Consider the following 18,165-nt stretch of genomic DNA (forward strand, 5'->3'; position numbering starts at 1 on the left):
TATGTATCGCAACAACAAAATCCCAGGGTGCCCACAAAGCATTTTTCCCATAGACCACTTTTATAAAAGAGACGCCTGTAAAACTGTTGACAAGATTTCTATTTGCATAACTATAGTTATCATTTTTCTGACATCCTAAGGTAAAGTCAGAGGGCCAAGTGGGAATGTGTGGGCGGTAGCCAGCAGGAGAAACACTAATCAGTAGATTCAATGGGTTTCACAATGCAGAAGTAACTTTCGTTCAAGTGAAGGGGCGCCATCCTTGAATCTGGCATCCAATCTTTATATTACAACCATGTGTTTGTCTTGTCATATGAAGCTGCAGGGGCTGTGGATTGGATGGGAGGCAGGTGAAATTCACCCTTTCAAACAAATAACCTCCCTTCAAAAGGACAAAACAGCACCCCTTGTACACCCATTCAGAAAGAGCATCAGGGCAAACATCTAATTTAGTAGAGCTGAATGCAGTCTCAAGATTCACTAAGAGGGAGACACTGGGGCAAGCTGCTGAGCAACAGGCAGCAAAACAATCAGGTTGTTAAAAGGCGACATTTGGAGAAGGAGAAGTTGGTTTGTCTTATCGGCTTGTACGAAAGCTACAGCGAGGATTCTTGTCAGTTGGCCGACAGGAAAAATGGTGTTGTGGCATCTTTCTGTCATAATCTTTCCATTTATTTGTGTTTTATGTGGTGCCGCTCGCTCTGTTTCCTTCCTGTTTCCTTGTGCTCCTCTCCAACCTGATTCCCCCACCAAACCTTCTATCTCTTTTGTTTGTCCAGCCCTGTTTCCAGCCTATAAGCTTCTTCTCTGTTCCTAGTGGTTCCCACCCATTACCCTCATTTGTGTTTTTCTGCCTCACTCTACCTGCACCTCATCCCCTCGTTGGTTTACCTTTTTTTAACAGCAGTCTTTAGTTCAGTCTTTGTTGAGTCATCTGGTTTCCCTGATCCTGCCTTTTGCTTGTTCCTTGTGTTGCCCTTCATCCTGAATAAATCTTCATCCATTGAGATTCCTGCCTTCCATCTTTACTTTGATGGATTGCCCTGCACTGTGATTGTGTGTAATGAATTGTCACAAGTTAACAGCGGAAAAATGTTTACTTTTTATCATAAGCTGTCAATGAAAACCAGAGAAGCATTAATAGGACGCAGCCGGAATGCAACGCAGCCAAAGCGTGTGGAATCAAACTCTTAGAAGTGACTTTCCTGCACTACTCGTGCTCTAAATATTAAGATGATCCTTGTTTACCGGATGGAGCCACAACACTGACACTTTGTTCATCAGATAACACCTTTATGAATTCGATTACATTTTACAAACAGGTTTAGGGTGACATATAGGCTTTAGACTTCATCTTCTACTGCTGTAGGCTAGTTCACCCAGGTCCAAACAATTTGTCCACACTATGTATGTATATCAATATATATATATATATATATGCACGAACCAAATGCATTGACCATGGTGCCAAATAATAGAATAAATAGCAAGGAATGGGTAGCTGAGCATAATAAATGTAAATGTGTAATACAAGAGACGTCTTATTGATTACAGAACATTCAGTACCAAAGGGAGAGGGGCAAAATAAACATTGTTTAATAATCACATTCTCTCTTTTGCACATCCTCTGTAGACCATTTTCTGGTGGAAGGGTTCACTGTACGGTCAGCTCCCCGTAGCCAAGTGTTTACTGTTTAAGTATAACCAGACCCTGTAACCCTGTGTAGCCACCCCTAGTGTCAGCCTCCAGCATCAGTCTACTGCAGAGCCGCACAGCCTGAGGGTCTGTTTATGCCACTGCATGCCCTTCTAAAGCTGCAGGATCTGCTTAGTGTTTATGACAACAGCTATGCTGTCCAAGAAAAACACAGAGATCCCAATGGATGGCTTAATATTCTTCATCTTCATTCTAAACTACAGTCTGGTCTAGATCTGCCTCAGCGCCTGTTCGGCATAAGAGGCCTTATTTAGCACTGCCTCTGCTGATGAAACTGTACAAGAGAGGGGCAAATGTCTTCAAGTCACACATGTTGGAAATACATGAAGAAATCTAATTTAAATGGATGTCATAGTCTTTTTTTTCATTCACATTGGTATTATGGTTGCAGGTGATAGCTTGTTTGCAGGGACAGGGCTATGGGTATGAGGCGTGGTCTGAAATCAGCTCCTGGACGTCGTTCTCTCCACCATCCCCTGCTGGCGAGTGCGGCAAGGACAGAGGTAGCCTTTCAGGTGCATGCGCACCTTGCTGTGCAGTGAGGCGTAGATGAAGGGGTTGTAACACGCAGAGCTCATGGCCACTAAATGACAGCAGACTTGTAAGACATTAATGTAGCGCTTGTCTATGATGTGGAAGTCTGGGTCCAGGTCCAGCAACAGGTTCAGCACCTACGCAGTGACACAGAAAAACTTGTGTTATAGCCCTGGCCGTAATTAATTTCAGCTTATCAGTAACGAATTCTTTAAAAACACGCTCAACTTAAAGCCAACTTTTCTTCTATCTTTGTTCTGAATACGAGGCCGCCTGGGGGCTGATCCCCTGCACACCAATGGTGCAATACTACTGCACTTCAAATCCTGACCTCTTAAATCCTCCGTTGGTTTTAAGAACACAAAGACCCTATGATGACCTGTGGTTAATGACATATGGTTTAAAGGTTACATATTATGGTCATTTTAAGGTTCATAGGTATGATGACACAATTTCTAAATAACGGCTGTGTGCATTTTTCAGTAGATCGAGTGTTTTGATACTTTCACTGTATTTATTTTCAATTATTCCATGGAAAGTGAAAGCCTCACTCTTTGTTATCACTTCTCTGCAGTTGAATTTATGATTGTCTGGCAGGTACCTACAGAGGAATGTTAATGTGACCTCTCTCTCAAGCCAAACTCCCAAATCAAGGTCTTTTACAGATTCCAATTTTATAGGGTACTTTTCATGGCTCATGTTTGTCCTCTATTCCTCCTATTTTGTTTGTTTTCTGATTCACCAGCGAGTTAAAATGTGTCAGTCTGACTGTAGCAGAACGAAAGGACCACAAACAATTGCCTTCATTCCTCAGAAACATTTTTCTTTCCATGGTCTGTTTCAAACACATGAGGCTGATCATTCCTGAGCGTCAGGTTTCATATGTTACATCATTTCAGTGTTCCCCAGCCTAAATATAGCTTTCAGTGTCCAGGAGACACCATAATCATATTCTAGGTAAATGATGATTCCACAATTAGAATATCAATGAATACACAGCACACAGTATAAACACAGACTGCAGCTTGTTCTTCATACGCAGCTGTTTTTCAAACAGGTGACAGACAGAAAATCACAGACGCAGTTTGAACTTTACGGTTGTGGGTTCACAAAAAAATACAGAAGTTTAATGTGTATCACATAAGTTTCCTTTTATGAAAATGAATCATCAAGATATCAGTAGGAGCTTCTCATCACGACATGGCTGATGAGAGATAAAACTGAGAATGAAACACAAGTTTTAGTTCTGTGTTATAGACATGAGGCATGTGAGGGAAATGTTAGAAAATGATTTAAGAGTCATGAAAAGTACCCAGAATTTATGTCAAACTGGTTTGGCTTTAGCTTTGTATCTCATGGCCTGGATCTAACACTCACCTGCAGGGGCAGCCAACACAGGGCAAAGGCCAGCACCGAGGCCACGAGCAAAGTGAAGGTCCTCTTCCTCCTTTGGCTCCAGCGCTGCTGGCTATTGGACGGCTCCCCAGGTACAGAATAGCGTTTTAGGCTGACAGTGATGGCACAGTAGGATATGCTGACTGACAGCAGGGGGATCATATAGGAGGTTGTGAGAATGAAGCAAGAGTAGACCAGCCGCAGGTTTCCACTATTCGGCCAGAACTCCTCACACACTACCAGGTCAATGCCAGTGGGTCGCAGATCCAGGTAGCGTGTGTAGAGAGATGGAGGTGCAGCCAGGGCCAGAGATAAAAGCCAGACACCCAGAGTTACTGCACCACACCCCCACATAGAGATCCTCCTCCGCACTGGGTGAGCTGATGAAGAAAGGGGAAAAATACATCATCTCAGTCATCTCAGTATCCCCAGAGGGAAAATAAGTCAGCAAGCATTGCTTTCTACCAGTGACTTTTCTAATATCAAAACCATATGGTTCCAAAGAAGCCAATTTTAGAGAACCTACAAACAGTGGGTGCAGAAAAAGACTTCTCATAAGCAGAAGGCCCCTTACCTACAACAACATAGCGGTCCACAGCAATGGCAGTGAGTGACAGCACTGATGCAAACACTGTGGCACATTGCAGCAAATGGACCAGGTGGCAGAGGGGTCTCCCAAAAGCCCAGCCGTGGCTGTCGAAGGCATACAACACAGTGAGTGGAACACAACTCAAACACATCAGCAGGTCCCAAGCCGCTAAGTTGCCAATGAAAAAGTTGGTGGCGTTGTGGAGTTTCTTGTCGGCCAAGATGCAAGCCAATAGGAAGGAGTTCCCAACACCGGCTACCACCACTATGAGGCAGTAGAGAGGCAGGAAGAGAGATTTGAAACGATAAAGCAGCTCTATGCCTGTAAACATGTCCAGCGGGTCACTGTGGTTGAGTCCATGACTGCCTTCCAGTCTCGCTAGTCCTGTTTCATGGCTGGTGTTATTGGTCATACTGAATTCCTCCTCCATGAGGATGTCCATGTCCCTGGAGGCCAACCTTGAAAAATAAAGAAGAGCATGGTCACAAAACTACAGTAAGTACTGAGGGAGTCATCAATCAATTAATCGAAGTAAGAAATCAGCCTCACAGTAGGGATTACTTTGGGATCGCATGTATGATCAATATGTGCAGCCTGCACTTGTTCTACAGAATCGACCTAATCAAGGGGAATGACATTTCCTTAGATTGCAGTAATGTCAGTGACACTTATCTGTATGTCTATTCACAGCCTGGGGCGCCGAAAAAGGGGGGGATAAGGGAATGGATTCTAGGGGCCCATCATTGACAGGGGCCCAGAAAGGCCCCTAATAAAATTATAATACTGACAAAAATAATATGACACTAATTTGTTAGTTTATAATCATAAATATGCATCACTTAATGCACTGATAATAACACTAAGTTTATTTAGGAAACATTTCTCAAGGCCCCCCCCCACGTAAAATGTTTCGGTCCTCCCATCCAATCAACTGAACTGCTGCGCGGTGCGGTGTATTCAGTTAGTAAGGAGACCGAGAGAAGGCAAAATGCCCCAGAAGTTGGGTAGCCAAAAAAGGAAAGACAAAAAGATTAAGCAGAAGAGAGAAGCAAAGGGCCGTCAGTATGTCACCCAGTTTGTCCAAAAACAAGGTGGGTTTGGTTCATGTGGTGGAAAGTTCTGGAAAACATTAGTCTGTTGTTTATCTTAACCTTATGGTTTTTAAGCTAGCTCACTTTTCTCTCCATATTAGCTCATATTTTGGAAGAAAACTATGGATTTTTAGATTTCACTGTTCACGTTTAGCAAGCTGCCCATATTTAATCAGTTGACCACCCCTCCTGTCAAAAATGATGCATGTTTGAACAGACACGTCAAGTGCAGCAGCAGCAGCCGCAGCTGTCTGTGAGCCCCGTGAGCCCCCTAACCCTGAACCAGCCCAAGTAGGCCTACACACAACTGAGGAAGGAGGTGAGCAGCTCTGTGTTGAATTAATCTATTATTATGGAAAAAAAGATAAATTGAAATTAATGAATAAAGATCATTCTGAAATAAAAACACAAAGTCTGTAATTATTTCAGAATGATTTAAATGGTTTAAAAAGCATATAGCCTATAACAGGGGTACTCAAATACAAATCTTAAAGGGCCACAAAGATTTTTTTCAATAACTCAAAGGTCCATGTATTGAGGTCGGTCAGGCCACATGCAATAATACTGTAATATTCAAAACAAAATGTCCTTTTCATTCTAAACAACAAAATACGAACTAAAATAAAATGTAATTTCCATTTTAACATAAATTAAAATACATAGTTGAATATTTCCTCTTTTTGTTTGCCTTCAAACATTGTGTCCATCACTTCAGTCATGCATTATTTTATTTCATTGTGACATAGATGTGACAAGAATCCTGCTTGCAGCTTGATATGATGATTTCAGTGCATTTATTGGTGTTGTGCTTATCGCTGAATTTTGAGGAAATGTCTCTTCAAAATTCCTATGCTTCGTCTCATAATGCCGTTTCAAATTGGAAATCTTCATCACAGCTTCTCCTGGCATATTGTAACGCCCCTTGTGGACTGTGGCGCAATGACTTTTGGGTATTCTGTTGGTGTTGGTGTAATTATGGTTCGTGAATGTGTTTGTGAATAAGATGATATGTAAGATGATTGTGGGTTAATTCACGTCATTTGTTCTTTGATTAAATGGTGTTGAGTTTTAACAAGGATGATAAACATTTTGGCACCGTGAGTGAAAGGGTGTTTGCCGGGAGAAACTCCCCGTCCGTTAAAATATTAGTATGTTTGAAAATACATGATGAGACGGAATAGATTAGTTAAACTACGTCTGGCCTTTGTTACCGCTGCACTGTGAGATACGTGGAGCTTGTCCTGTCATAGAGAGAATGAATGCAAATTTTAAATCCCTATTTCTCTGAGTCGCGGATTTTCACTGTTCGCTTTGTAATAGCAATTTACTTGGAAACATGCCATTTTCAATCTTGTACCACCGGCAAAATGTGAATACACGAACTGCTCCGAAAACGAAAGTGAAAGTTAAAAGTTGCGTTCGCAGCGGTGAGTGACCCAGCTGTCTCTGTATCGTTGGCATGGAGACAAGTCCCGGTGCACACGTGCTGACCCAACCAAAACACATGGTGAAGGAATAAAAGTTTGGGGGCCACAAACAGGAGGCCGGCGGGCCGGATGCGGCCCGGGGGCCGCCTATTGAGGATCGCTCGCCTATAACCTTATTTTGTTTTGTTGAAATTTAGCTTTCACTGAAACTGAACTATAAACTCACTGAAATACTGTGTTTGGTCAGTAGTTTGGGACTCTCACCCCTTGCTTTGCAGTAGGAAAAGAGGAGAAATTTTCTGGTGCTTGCAGTCTAAGGCTACGTTCACACTGCAGTTACAAGTGACCTAAATCCGATTTTTTCGCTCATATGTGACCCATATCTGATTTGCTTTTGACAGTGTGAACAGCACAAGTCGCATTGAATCTGACATTTTCTAATCAGATTCAGGCCACATTTAAATGTGGTACTGAATCGGATACGTATCGGATTTTTTTGAATGCGACCGCAATCTGAACAGCCAGGTCGCATTTAATGTGACTTTGACGTCATTCTGACTCGCGCTGCACTGTTTTGTAAATGAATGACAAATAAAGTTGATTGAAAAAAAAGTGTGCCACAGGCGGGAGCGAGCGGGAGCCACGATCATAATCAAAACAAACATGGAGGACAGCAGTGATCCTGCTCGGTGTAACCAGCCACATCCCGATCCCACCACTCCTGGCTCTGATGCCGCATCCAAATACTCCTCTGTACGGATGTTGCCGCTATTGCTCCGCATAGAGCCATCATTAAAATGTGAATTTTCTTTCTCCTCTTCCTCCTTCGTGATATGACCCGCTCACAAATTTGCCGGCTGCCGCCACACTGTTTTTAGCATTAAGCCATACAGTCCCACGTTACCGGTTGCCGTTGCCATGTTCGCTTGTCATCAATGATCAACTGCGCATGCGGGTCACTTCAGGAGCGTGAGCTGTTCACACAGCAATCCGTAGACAGGCCGCATTTAAAGAGGTAATGTGAACAGCCAAACAAAAAATCAGATTTGAGCAATAAATCGGAATTGTGCATTAAGACCTGCGGTGTGAACGTAGCCTAAGTGACTGCTCTCAATCCAATCAGAGAAATGTTAACAATATTAAATCGCAACGACCATAGAGCCTCATTTATGTATTTTTTACCACCCCAACTCTAATTCCACCACGTACAGTTTTGGAGATAAATTATTATTATTATTATTTTTAATAGATTTTTTTAACAAAATATAAACATATATAACAAACTTAATAAAAACAACAACAAAAACATAATGTAAGACAGCATACAGTTTTTACATTGAGTGCAGTGGCTGGTCTAAGTGTGTGTGTGGGGGGTGATGTGCATGTTTGAAAGAGAAATTGTGTGGTATTGCTATAATAGTAATTTTGGAGATAAATTAGAAGTTTGTCAGGGAGGAGAGTGGAAGTGGAGGAAGAGATGGAAGAGGGAACAGATTGTCATGTTGTTCTTTTCACACATATAGGAAATTATAGTCAAAAATATCATTAAAATGCACAGTTTTATGTAAACAGCATAACAAATTTTATATATACAGGGGCCCAGTAATATTTCTTTTCATGGGGCCCAAAATCCCTGGCAGCGCCCCTGTTCACAGCTATATATATATATATATATATATATATATATATATATATATATATATATATATATATATATATATATATATACATACATATATATATATATACACACATATATACACACACATATATATATACACATATATAGCTTTAAAAACAGATTAGCAGGGGACACTGTTGCTGGAAAAAACATGTTGCTGTTAATTGTTTTTTTTAATTGTAGGTTTTCAGCTCTTTGTTGATTCTTTGTACCTCCATTGTAATGAGGCAGGACAATAAATCTCAGCGCCTGATGTTTCAAAACAAGAAATTCAAATAAAACTAGAGGTGGCTGCATGGCTTGATACTGCAACAGGTACTTTGAGTAACTGATCCAAAAGCCAGCATCCATGATGGTACAGTATGGGGATGTGTTAGTGTCATACACAATTTTGTTCAAATGTGTTATCAGATACAGCACTTGCAACCTGGAACACAGCAGTACTACATTTGATCTTCCCACCCTGAGCTTGATGTCAGCACATGGCACCGTTAATGCTGAAAGGTATATGCAGGTTCTGGAGCAACACATGCTGCCATCCAGATGATGTCTTTATCAGGGACGTCGCTGCCTATTTCACCAGTACAATGCTTGGTCACTCTCTGCACAAGTTACAACAGTGCATAACAGTGTGGGTATACATTGGGCTGCCTGCAGTCCCAATGTGTTGCGCATTGAAGATGTGAAGCGCAACACAGACCCCAGACTGTTGAGCGACTGAGGTTGTGTATCACGAAAGATTTTTAATTTCAAAACTTCAACATTGCGTCCTCAGTTCCCAAACACTGAAAGTTTTTTGAAAGAAAAACTTTCAGTGTAGTCTTCTCTGCAGTGTAGAGAGTGTAGTGTAGTGTTCATCTGCTGGGTAGGAGGAAGCACAGCGAAGCCTCATTAAGCTGGTCAGGAGAGCTTGCTCTGCCCTGGCCTGCCCTCTGGACTCCATAGAGGAGAAGGGTGAGAGGAGGATGTTAGCCAAGCTGGCATCAATCACGTACGACACCACTCAGCCCCTGTATGAGACTGTGGGGTTCTATGCAGCTCCTTCAGCAGCTGTTACACGCCACCGCAGGTCATTTATTCCAACGGTCGCCAGACTCTTTAACACAAAGATCACATAAATGTAACACTGCTGTTCGTCTCCATCTCTTTCTCTCTTTCACCGTTAACATCCATAAACCACCACTTGAACTTCAAGCTACTTCGCACAACATATTTTCTTAAATCGCAGTCTATATGAAATCTGGTTTTCTGTGCAGTCATGTACACAATGTATGTATTACAAGTATGGGTGCAGTTACACTGTGCAATTGTCCTACTTCATAATATTTGTGAATAAAGAGAATATAGTCATTATTTTTTATTAGCAATAGTATATTTATTTAATTCTCATGTTTTCTGTTGTGCTGTGTTTCCATTTCTTATCTATGACTCAGTCACTGTTGTAGGCTGCTGTAACAAGTGAATTTCCCCGGTGAGCGATCAATAAAGTCTTATCCTATCTCATCTGATGTAACACAGTGGTAATCATGTACCTGTCCCAACTTTCTGGAAACATGCTGCCAGCATCAATATTTGAAAAGTGTTTTGAACACTGAAGTGTGAGCATGAAATATCTTGTCTTTGTACTGATTTGAAGGTTGAGAAAGATTCGCCAATTATTGTATTTTGTTTTTATCTATGTTTATACACAGTGTCTCAGATTTTGATAGCCAGAGGAACATTTTGTCCTGTTTGAAGATCAATGGATTGAGTTTCAGAATGAATTACTTCTCACGAAAAATACCATATGATGCATCATGAATTTGAACATTACGCTCCCCGGGGCCTTTTTGTCAAAGCCCATTTCTAGCTGCTGACAGTGCATCATTCTAATGCACAGCTATAAAACCTATGAAAAGGGGAAATCACAGTGAACTCACTTGAACTGAAACTCATTTAATCAAAAGTCAAGTCTAGTGTTTACTTCAGAACACTTAAAGATAAAAATATCCAGTTCTTTAATTGTGGTTTGAAAAACAGACAGACACTAATTCAGACAGACTACAAACTAATTTGTTGGTCTGTGGCTACTGACATGTTCATTCATTCATTCATTCAAAGCTTTATTTATGATGGGGAATCAGTTGAGGATGGCTCTCATTTTCAATGATGCCGAGCATGAACAGAGACATCAAGCCGCCATTTTGTAGGTATGTAACCACTCCAGCCACAATGCAGCACCGAAAGCTGTCTGACTAAGATGCATGTTGCCTGCTGACAAATGAATTATCATCTTAGCTCTGTTTAAACGACACTTGGTTCATATCCCACAAGCCAGTTTAGTCAGGGAATGCCACTTATGTTAGAAGATGGACTGAAAACCCCAAGAACATGTTTCAGATTTTGAGAAATGGAGGGCAGAAATTGTTTAAGGAGTCGGTGAAAACAGTTGTACTATGGGTTGGAGAAGCTCCTTTAGAGGCTTGTTGGATAATGGGAATTCATCCGAGTCTCACACGGTGTCATCCAGTTCAATTGTAAAAGTTATAAGTTACCTTTCCCACATTTTTCTACATCTTTTCTTTTCTTCTCTTTTCATGTTAAGGGATTCTTTCTCTAGCTCTGCCTTTGTCAGTACGTTCACAAAGCGAGTTTTTTTCTTCTTTGTACGCCACCTGCGAACCACATTGGAGTAACTGTTCTCCATCACTGTGTGGCCTTTAAGCTTTTGGCAATTAATGCTGAAAGAACAGAACAGCCTCCATCCACTGCGTAAATCACTGCCTGCACTCTTTGAGTCTTTTCGTCAATGCCAACTCCGCTTTCTTTTGAAAAAGAAATTAAATCCTGACCTTTATATAAAGAGCAGTGTTTCTCATATATAGGATATGTTCTGACCAAATTGATTTATTCTTACTTAAAGAAGGGTTTTGTTATTATCTTTTCTTTTAAAGGTCGGTGTAGAAAAAGTTGGTTGAATTGACAAGTCATATTCAGAGGAAAGCAAACTCTCTAGTCAGTAACGTGATATGTAATATTTGGTCGAAGTGACACTTCAAATGCTTTCACGCTTGGAATGACCAGGAATATGTGTATTAAGATATTTGCAAAAATGCCACATGCTCCACTTGTGATCTTTCATGCCCTCATGAGGGAGGCCTGACTCATGGGCTGGGCATCACTCATCCATCTATCGATACAATAAACCAAACTCAAGTCTTCCGTGGGAGGGGGAGCACACATGCCGGGCAGGGCATGGCTTTTAAAACAACAACGAAACTAAAGAGTGTGTGTTTAAATCGAGGAGATATCCAGAGGGGCACAACATGGTTTTATTTTTCTTTCTTCTGTAACATTCAGAAAAACAGCAGCCAAAATATTTTTGAGTTGTAAATGTCGCCGGCCATGCGGGAAAGTGACTCAAACTTAAACAGTTTGTTTGAAAGATATGTGGTGAATTTCAAGCATCGCATCCTTCAAAATGTAAAGGGTCAGATGGGTACATTAAAGTATTCTTTTCTATCATATAAGGTTTCGGGTCGACTACTGTAGAGAAATGGAAGAGTGCTGTTTGACTGATATGCATAAGGCATGAAGTGAATAAGAGTCTGCCACACTAATGGCTCTTGAGGGTTTGCTACTTAGTGGGCATTAAAACCAAAAACAATCCTGCATTAATTCAATGCATGGGGCTGCGTGGGACAGTGAGACAATGAAATTCAATCTAATAAATCCAGTTGGTTTGATAGATCTGTAAAAAAAAGGCTTATACGACACTACCTTTATAGCAAGTACAAATGAGCTGTATTTGAACATCATTTGTTTTGCAGGTTTTGTAAGTATCTGATATATTCAAATGTGCAAAGTCATTGAAAGTGAATTGATCACCACCAAAATGATGATGAGCCATTGTGAAGGACCAGTGAACGTCTGTGTTAAACTGAATGACAATCCATTCAAGTATTGTTGGGATATCTATCTATAAATGCACGGAATCTCTGTCTGTCTGTGTGTGTGTGTGTGTGTGTGTGTATGTGTCTGTTAGTCAAATATCTCTGCGGATAAGGATCACACTGACCCGAGACTTTCAACATGGCTGCTGCGTGGTTCAGTGGTGTGCATCTAAGCATTTGTTTGGACTGCAATGATACCGTGAATAAATTATTTCATAAATACTTTACAAATTCCGCCGAGCATAGTCCACCACAGTCACGTGCGCACCAAAGCCAATCACTGCACACCGTGGCCACGTGCGCACCAGAGCCAATCACTGCAGAGCTCAAGCCCACGACGTACCTGAAGAAACAAGCGGATTTATACCTGCAGCGGCGCGAGCTGGACCGGGATTTTGCCGGCGGTTCGGTCCGTTCTGTTCTGTTCTGTGCATCTAAACTGACTGCTGTGGATTAATGAGATCAAAGGAGTCCGGACCGAGTCTGTTTGGGTCTGAGGAGATCCGGAGACGCGCGGACAACAAAGTGGAATCGGAATCTGTGGATGTTTGTGTGTAGCTAGCTAGCTGCTAGCCGCTAGCCGCTAGCTAGTATCCCGAAGCGACGGACCGGACGCATCGGCACGTCCAAAACCGGACCTAGGGTAAATAATGTCTGCCACGCTTTTTCGCGAACATTGCCATCACGTTTGCTTTGTGTCTGGTGCAGGAGGAAACGGTAAAAACGGGCTTTTGTCACGAAAGTGTCCAAGCAGCAAGTTTGGTTGTTGAGGAACAGGAAGTTGTGGGAGGGACCAAGGCGGATGATTGACAGGCAACGACGGTCGGTGTGTAGACAACGATATTGAGAGTTGAGAGATTTGTGACATTTAGCGTGTTTGGAGTGTATAGTTAGTGTGTTATGTAGTGTTTGGTGTAGTGTGTTCAGTGTGTAGTGGAGTCGGTTTTTTGTTTAATGAGTCAGAAGAGGAGAAGATGAATGTGGAGCAGGCAGTGCAGCTCTTCATTCAGCTGGAAGGGGCACAGGCAGACCTGAGCATTGCCTGATTTCAATGTAAATAGTTACATATAACTTTGTACATTTTTTAAATGTATGCACAAATTTAGCAAAAAACAATTTATATTTGCATTAGAAGTAAAAACAAAAATGGTTTGTTAAACATATTTGTGGTTTTCACAGTAAAAAAATTAACTTTTTCTACTCGGAATTTTTGTTTTTTTGTGATTTTAGGTCCATTGTGTTAATACAGTTTGTCAAAATGAAAAAAGAACTGTACAGTCACACATGTGAGGTTGTGCTGAAAATAATGACACCAAGTAAATAGCTTTGGCAAAATCAAAAATAGTCAAAAACAGCCAATTATACCCTGGAATATCTGATGTCACAACAAACTTAAATATCCCTGACGTCCCACCTTCAAACACAGCCTCATTTGGCCATCCATGAAAAAGCTGCTTAACCTCCCACTTTTTTATAGGAATACACTTTTCTTACGGGCACTGCACTAGTTCTACTTTAAAGCACTTTGAGTTGCCTTGTGTCTGAATTGTGCTATACAAATAAACTTGCCTTGCCTTGCCTTGCCTAAACCACAGACTAGAGAAGAAGTCGTCTGATACACACTGACCAGAATCATTTAAATTCATCATCTCAGCACCATGAAAAGTCTGCAACAGTGTTCCAGGCAATCAAATCCAATTGTTATTGACACAATCTGGATATAAGTGGTCGACTGACTGACCGGGGATGATATTGCAGTCCTTTGAGACATTTCAGAGGGGATAAAATCAGAATAAATTAGAAATATAATGATAGCAGCTGCTTGTAGGGCAGGACAGGCGTGAAAGCTTTGCTGAATATAAAACTGATGTGAATCATATGCTTTGGCACTGGGTCACAACCCATTTCAAATCCAGTGGGAGGTTTCAGACGGATGTCAGACAGTTAAAAGGCTCTATATCAAGGTGTACCCACTCAACCTGTTTCTACTGTGAATGTACCTCTTTTTATGAATGGATTCATGTCTGACACACCGCTGATTCATTACCTTTAAAAATCAGGTCATGAGCCCAATTAGACTGTGTTTGTCAAAAGTTTGTCAAAACCGAAACGATCGCTTATGTTAATTTATGCACAATTATATATCGTGATTAGTATTATAATAAGGTCTGGGTCGAAGGAGGTTGCGGTAGAGTTTTTTTCTATCCCATCACTGTCACGTGGTTACTAAAATCTTTCGCAGATGGATCTACTCCACGGCGATCAATTTGAGGGGCCAATTCAGATGTTTTCAAGTGTCCAATTCAGAACTTGTAAGTAACCATTACTTGCTTAGCCCAGTCTCCACTTAAGAGCTTGTGAGTCTTCGATGTCTTTGATTTTTAATTTGTAATGTCCATGATCAGCAGCATGAATACTTCCTCCGAACCCATCTGGTCTCAATCTGTCTATATTATCTGGAAGCCTGGAAGAAAACCCACCCTCGCCTAGTAACGCAGTTGCCATGGCCTTTTGTGGAAAACATCCAGACCCTGCAGCTAATTTGTGAGCCGTGATGAGAATTGAGAACCCTCAAAATGCAAAACAGGAGGGACAACTCCTGACGACTCTCTCTCAGCCTCACTCTGTTTTTCCTGTCTTTCTTCGTGTCCACTTTTTATTTGCACTCTCTGGCCCTGACACTGACATTTCCCGAGCACTCGAGCACTTTATATACATTTTGCATTTCTCATCTTTCACAGGCGGCCGAGGCGTCCAAACAGAGCTGGAGGCAGAGGCCGAACAAATATGTACGACAAAAAAAGGTCAAAAGTTGATCATATGCAAATCTGATGAGGTGACTTATTGGTGTTCCTCATGATTTTAATCGGAAATCTAGGACGCTACTCCATTTGTCTCATAAACTTTTTAAAACCGATGGTTTTGGAGCCAGACACAAGAGTTTGTGCTCTCTTTAACTTTTGAAAAAACATTTTTGTCACTCTACATATCATCGCCACAGTTGAGATGTTATGCATGAATTGCATCAATATGAATATTTGAACAAAATACTGTTTTCTAACGATAGTTCCCTGACATTTTGCATTGCAGCAAGAATGTCTCTCCTTGTCTGCAGGTCTAAAGGCCAAATGTTCGCTAAATGTTATTATCTCCTGCCGACCCTTTCATTACTAGAGGTCACCTCCTCTTTAATTGCATCGCCTCCACCAGGGAACAATCACAACTGAAGACATTCAAACACACAAGTATACATTTGAACAGTGCAGTAAATTAAAAGATCGACTTCAGAATTTATGAGCTGCTAAGAACTGGTCAAGAACTTTTTTTTTGCTGTTGCTGCATGGTAAGAGTGTGGATTCATGCTTTACCTTACAGAAATAGAATAATACTCCCTGACCCTCCCTGACAAAATACATTTCCTCCCCATATCAATACAAGCTTCTGCAATGTATCTTTTTCCTCACGCCAGTCCTCTTGTTTGTCTTCAGGGTGTGATTTCCTTACAACAGAGCTCATGAATGAAGTGCTGTTCAGCCGTCTACTCTATAATTTCAGTGGTGCCCTTCTCGTTTTTCATTCATGATGAGATTAAGCAGATGCGGATTGCCACAGATGCCGTGGAGAGAAGGACATTTTAATTTTCCCTGTTGAAATTCCATTATAATGAAAAGGCAAAAGATGTTCTTTATCTGGTTTAAAGATACTCAAAACACACGAAGAATCTAAATGCTTCATCAGCCTCATCTGCTGCAGATCACATAGATTTAGAGAAGATTTGGGGAACAGGTGTGGCTTAAATCTTTGTGGGTGAGCAGCTGCCAACAGACATTTCTGGGAGAGACTGCGTAACCTATTCACATTAGATTCATTCTGTATGTGTTTGTCATTTGTCAAAGGTATTTGTCTATATTTTGCAAAGTATTTCATTTCTCCATATATACTTTATGATTCATTCACAGAAAAATCCAGTACATTGTTGAAAGTGCAATACACAAATATTTGTCTTAAATGTTTACAAAAAAATTGAAGTACCACATGTTTCTAAAGTATATTTATATGTATGAACATAGGACGCATGAAGCACTAACCTTCCCCACACTATGCAAATCACAAGAAAGATGTCGTATTTGAGGACTGATGCACCTGCAGATGCTTTTGCCTCTTTGGTGCTCTGCACTCTGATGCTCCTTTGAAGCCTCACATATCAAACTGTTGCATTGTGAGACTGTAAGCACTCAGCTTGTTTTTTTTTATATCAGAAAAGAGAGATAAAAGAGTCCCTGCACCTTTATGTTGATCGTGAAATGTTGCTTGTACAAAGTGGTACTCAGCAACTTGAAAAAAGTGAATTGACTAGAAAATGAAGCAAATTAAGCTTTATATTGAATTGGAAAAATATTTGGAAAAATGTTGATGCCCTCTGTGTATGTGTGTGTGTGTGTGTTTGTGTGTGTGTGTGTGTGTGTGTGTGTGTGTGTGTGTGTGTGTGTGTGTGTGCACGCACGTGGATGATTATCTGTAAATGTCAATGCATGCTGTGAATCAGCGATTAGATATTGTGTATCTTACCTGTGCAGATGTGTGAACCTCAAGATATTAGGAATGTCCCTGCGTGGTCCCTCTGCAGGTGAGCAAATGAGCTTATTTTCTTCTCCTTGCTATGACAGCTTTTTTTCCTTCAATCCTTTTTTTTCTAGTCACAAATCTTAAATCTCTAGTTAGAAAATGCTTTCCTGCAGCTTACGTGGAAGCCCACACTGATGTGAAGAGTCGGGCAAGGAGACGGTGTTGCCTCACTCAGCACAGAGTGAGAGTGACATGAGGGAGGGAGAAAGAGAAGGGACCAACATAACCTCTCTCCTGCAAATCCTTCCAAGCCATGCCCCCTCCTACCTATTCTCCTTTATTTTGCCTGCATCCACACACTTTGCACGATAAAAGAAACACACAGTTCTGCACAAGTCTCTCGCAACATGTTGAGACGACCTGTGCAGCAACCGGTTGTTTGTCCTCATAGGGATGGGTAAGCTTTTTTTTTTGCTTTATTTGATGTCTGAAAAGCCTCGACTGCCTGCAGGGACTCCCCTGCCTGAAGAATAATAAGCCAGAAAAGGGGCGACAAAAGGAGTAAGTGAGAAAGAACCTAATCGTATATATATCATTTTTGTCTTCACGGTGAAGAGGGAGGTAAAAAACCTCATTACATTGCTAAAGAAGGAAGAGAAAAAAAGAATGATGTGCAGTCAGCTAAGTAAAACACATTACTGCATGTTGTTCATTTACAAATGATGACAAAAAATTATTCTAATTTGATTCCATTTCTTTGTGTTAAATTGGTCCTGAACACACAATCCACAATCACATTTTAAACATAATTAACACTCACAAATGGTCCAAATGAGATGCGCTTTTGATGTCATGTACGTTTGTGCAGCCTTTTGCGGTGTAATGCCCTCGCAGAGGAACCCCTGTTGACACATCGACAGCAGCTACAATGAAAGCGCCGTCAAATACTGTTCAGATTTTATCCCCCTCCCATCTCTCGATGGTAAAGGCTTCATAACACTTTTGTTGGATTTATGATGAGAATCTGATACTTGAGGTCAGAAATCTGCTCCACAGGGTCTCCTCAATGATTTCACACGGCATTAATTGGGAGACCAATTCAATACCAGATGGACTACTCAATAGAACACTATCCTGGCAAACCCATGAGTGCTCGGAGCAAAACAACACAGAGTAAAAAGACACAGATAGGGCAGAGGAATAGATATAGATTGCTACAGTTCAGAGAAATCC

The 18,165-nt window shown here is 41.2% G+C and overlaps 1 protein-coding gene across 2 annotated transcripts; it reads right to left on the reverse strand.

Annotated features, from left to right (window-relative positions):
- Positions 1-1,154: 1,154 nt before the first annotated feature.
- Positions 1,155-17,193, reverse strand: LOC115596847 (prolactin-releasing peptide receptor). Of its 2 annotated transcripts, XM_030442273.1 has the most exons (4): positions 16,936-17,193; positions 4,221-4,693; positions 3,629-4,026; positions 1,158-2,388 (listed from the first exon to the last, which is right to left on the reverse strand). In XM_030442273.1, exons 2-4 carry the CDS (start codon positions 4,675-4,677, stop codon positions 2,161-2,163), a joined length of 1,083 nt encoding a protein of 360 aa, XP_030298133.1. In that variant the 5' UTR covers positions 4,678-4,693; positions 16,936-17,193; the 3' UTR covers positions 1,158-2,160. The 2 variants fall into 2 exon arrangements, with proteins under 2 accessions (XP_030298142.1, XP_030298133.1); XM_030442282.1 differs by lacking the exon at positions 16,936-17,193 and having other exon boundaries at positions 1,155-2,388; positions 4,221-4,689.
- Between the last annotated feature and the right edge of the window lie 972 nt (positions 17,194-18,165).

Source organism: Sparus aurata, chromosome 2 (genome assembly GCF_900880675.1).
Source record: "Sparus aurata chromosome 2, fSpaAur1.1, whole genome shotgun sequence".
NCBI classification, from domain to species: domain Eukaryota; kingdom Metazoa; phylum Chordata; class Actinopteri; order Spariformes; family Sparidae; genus Sparus; species Sparus aurata.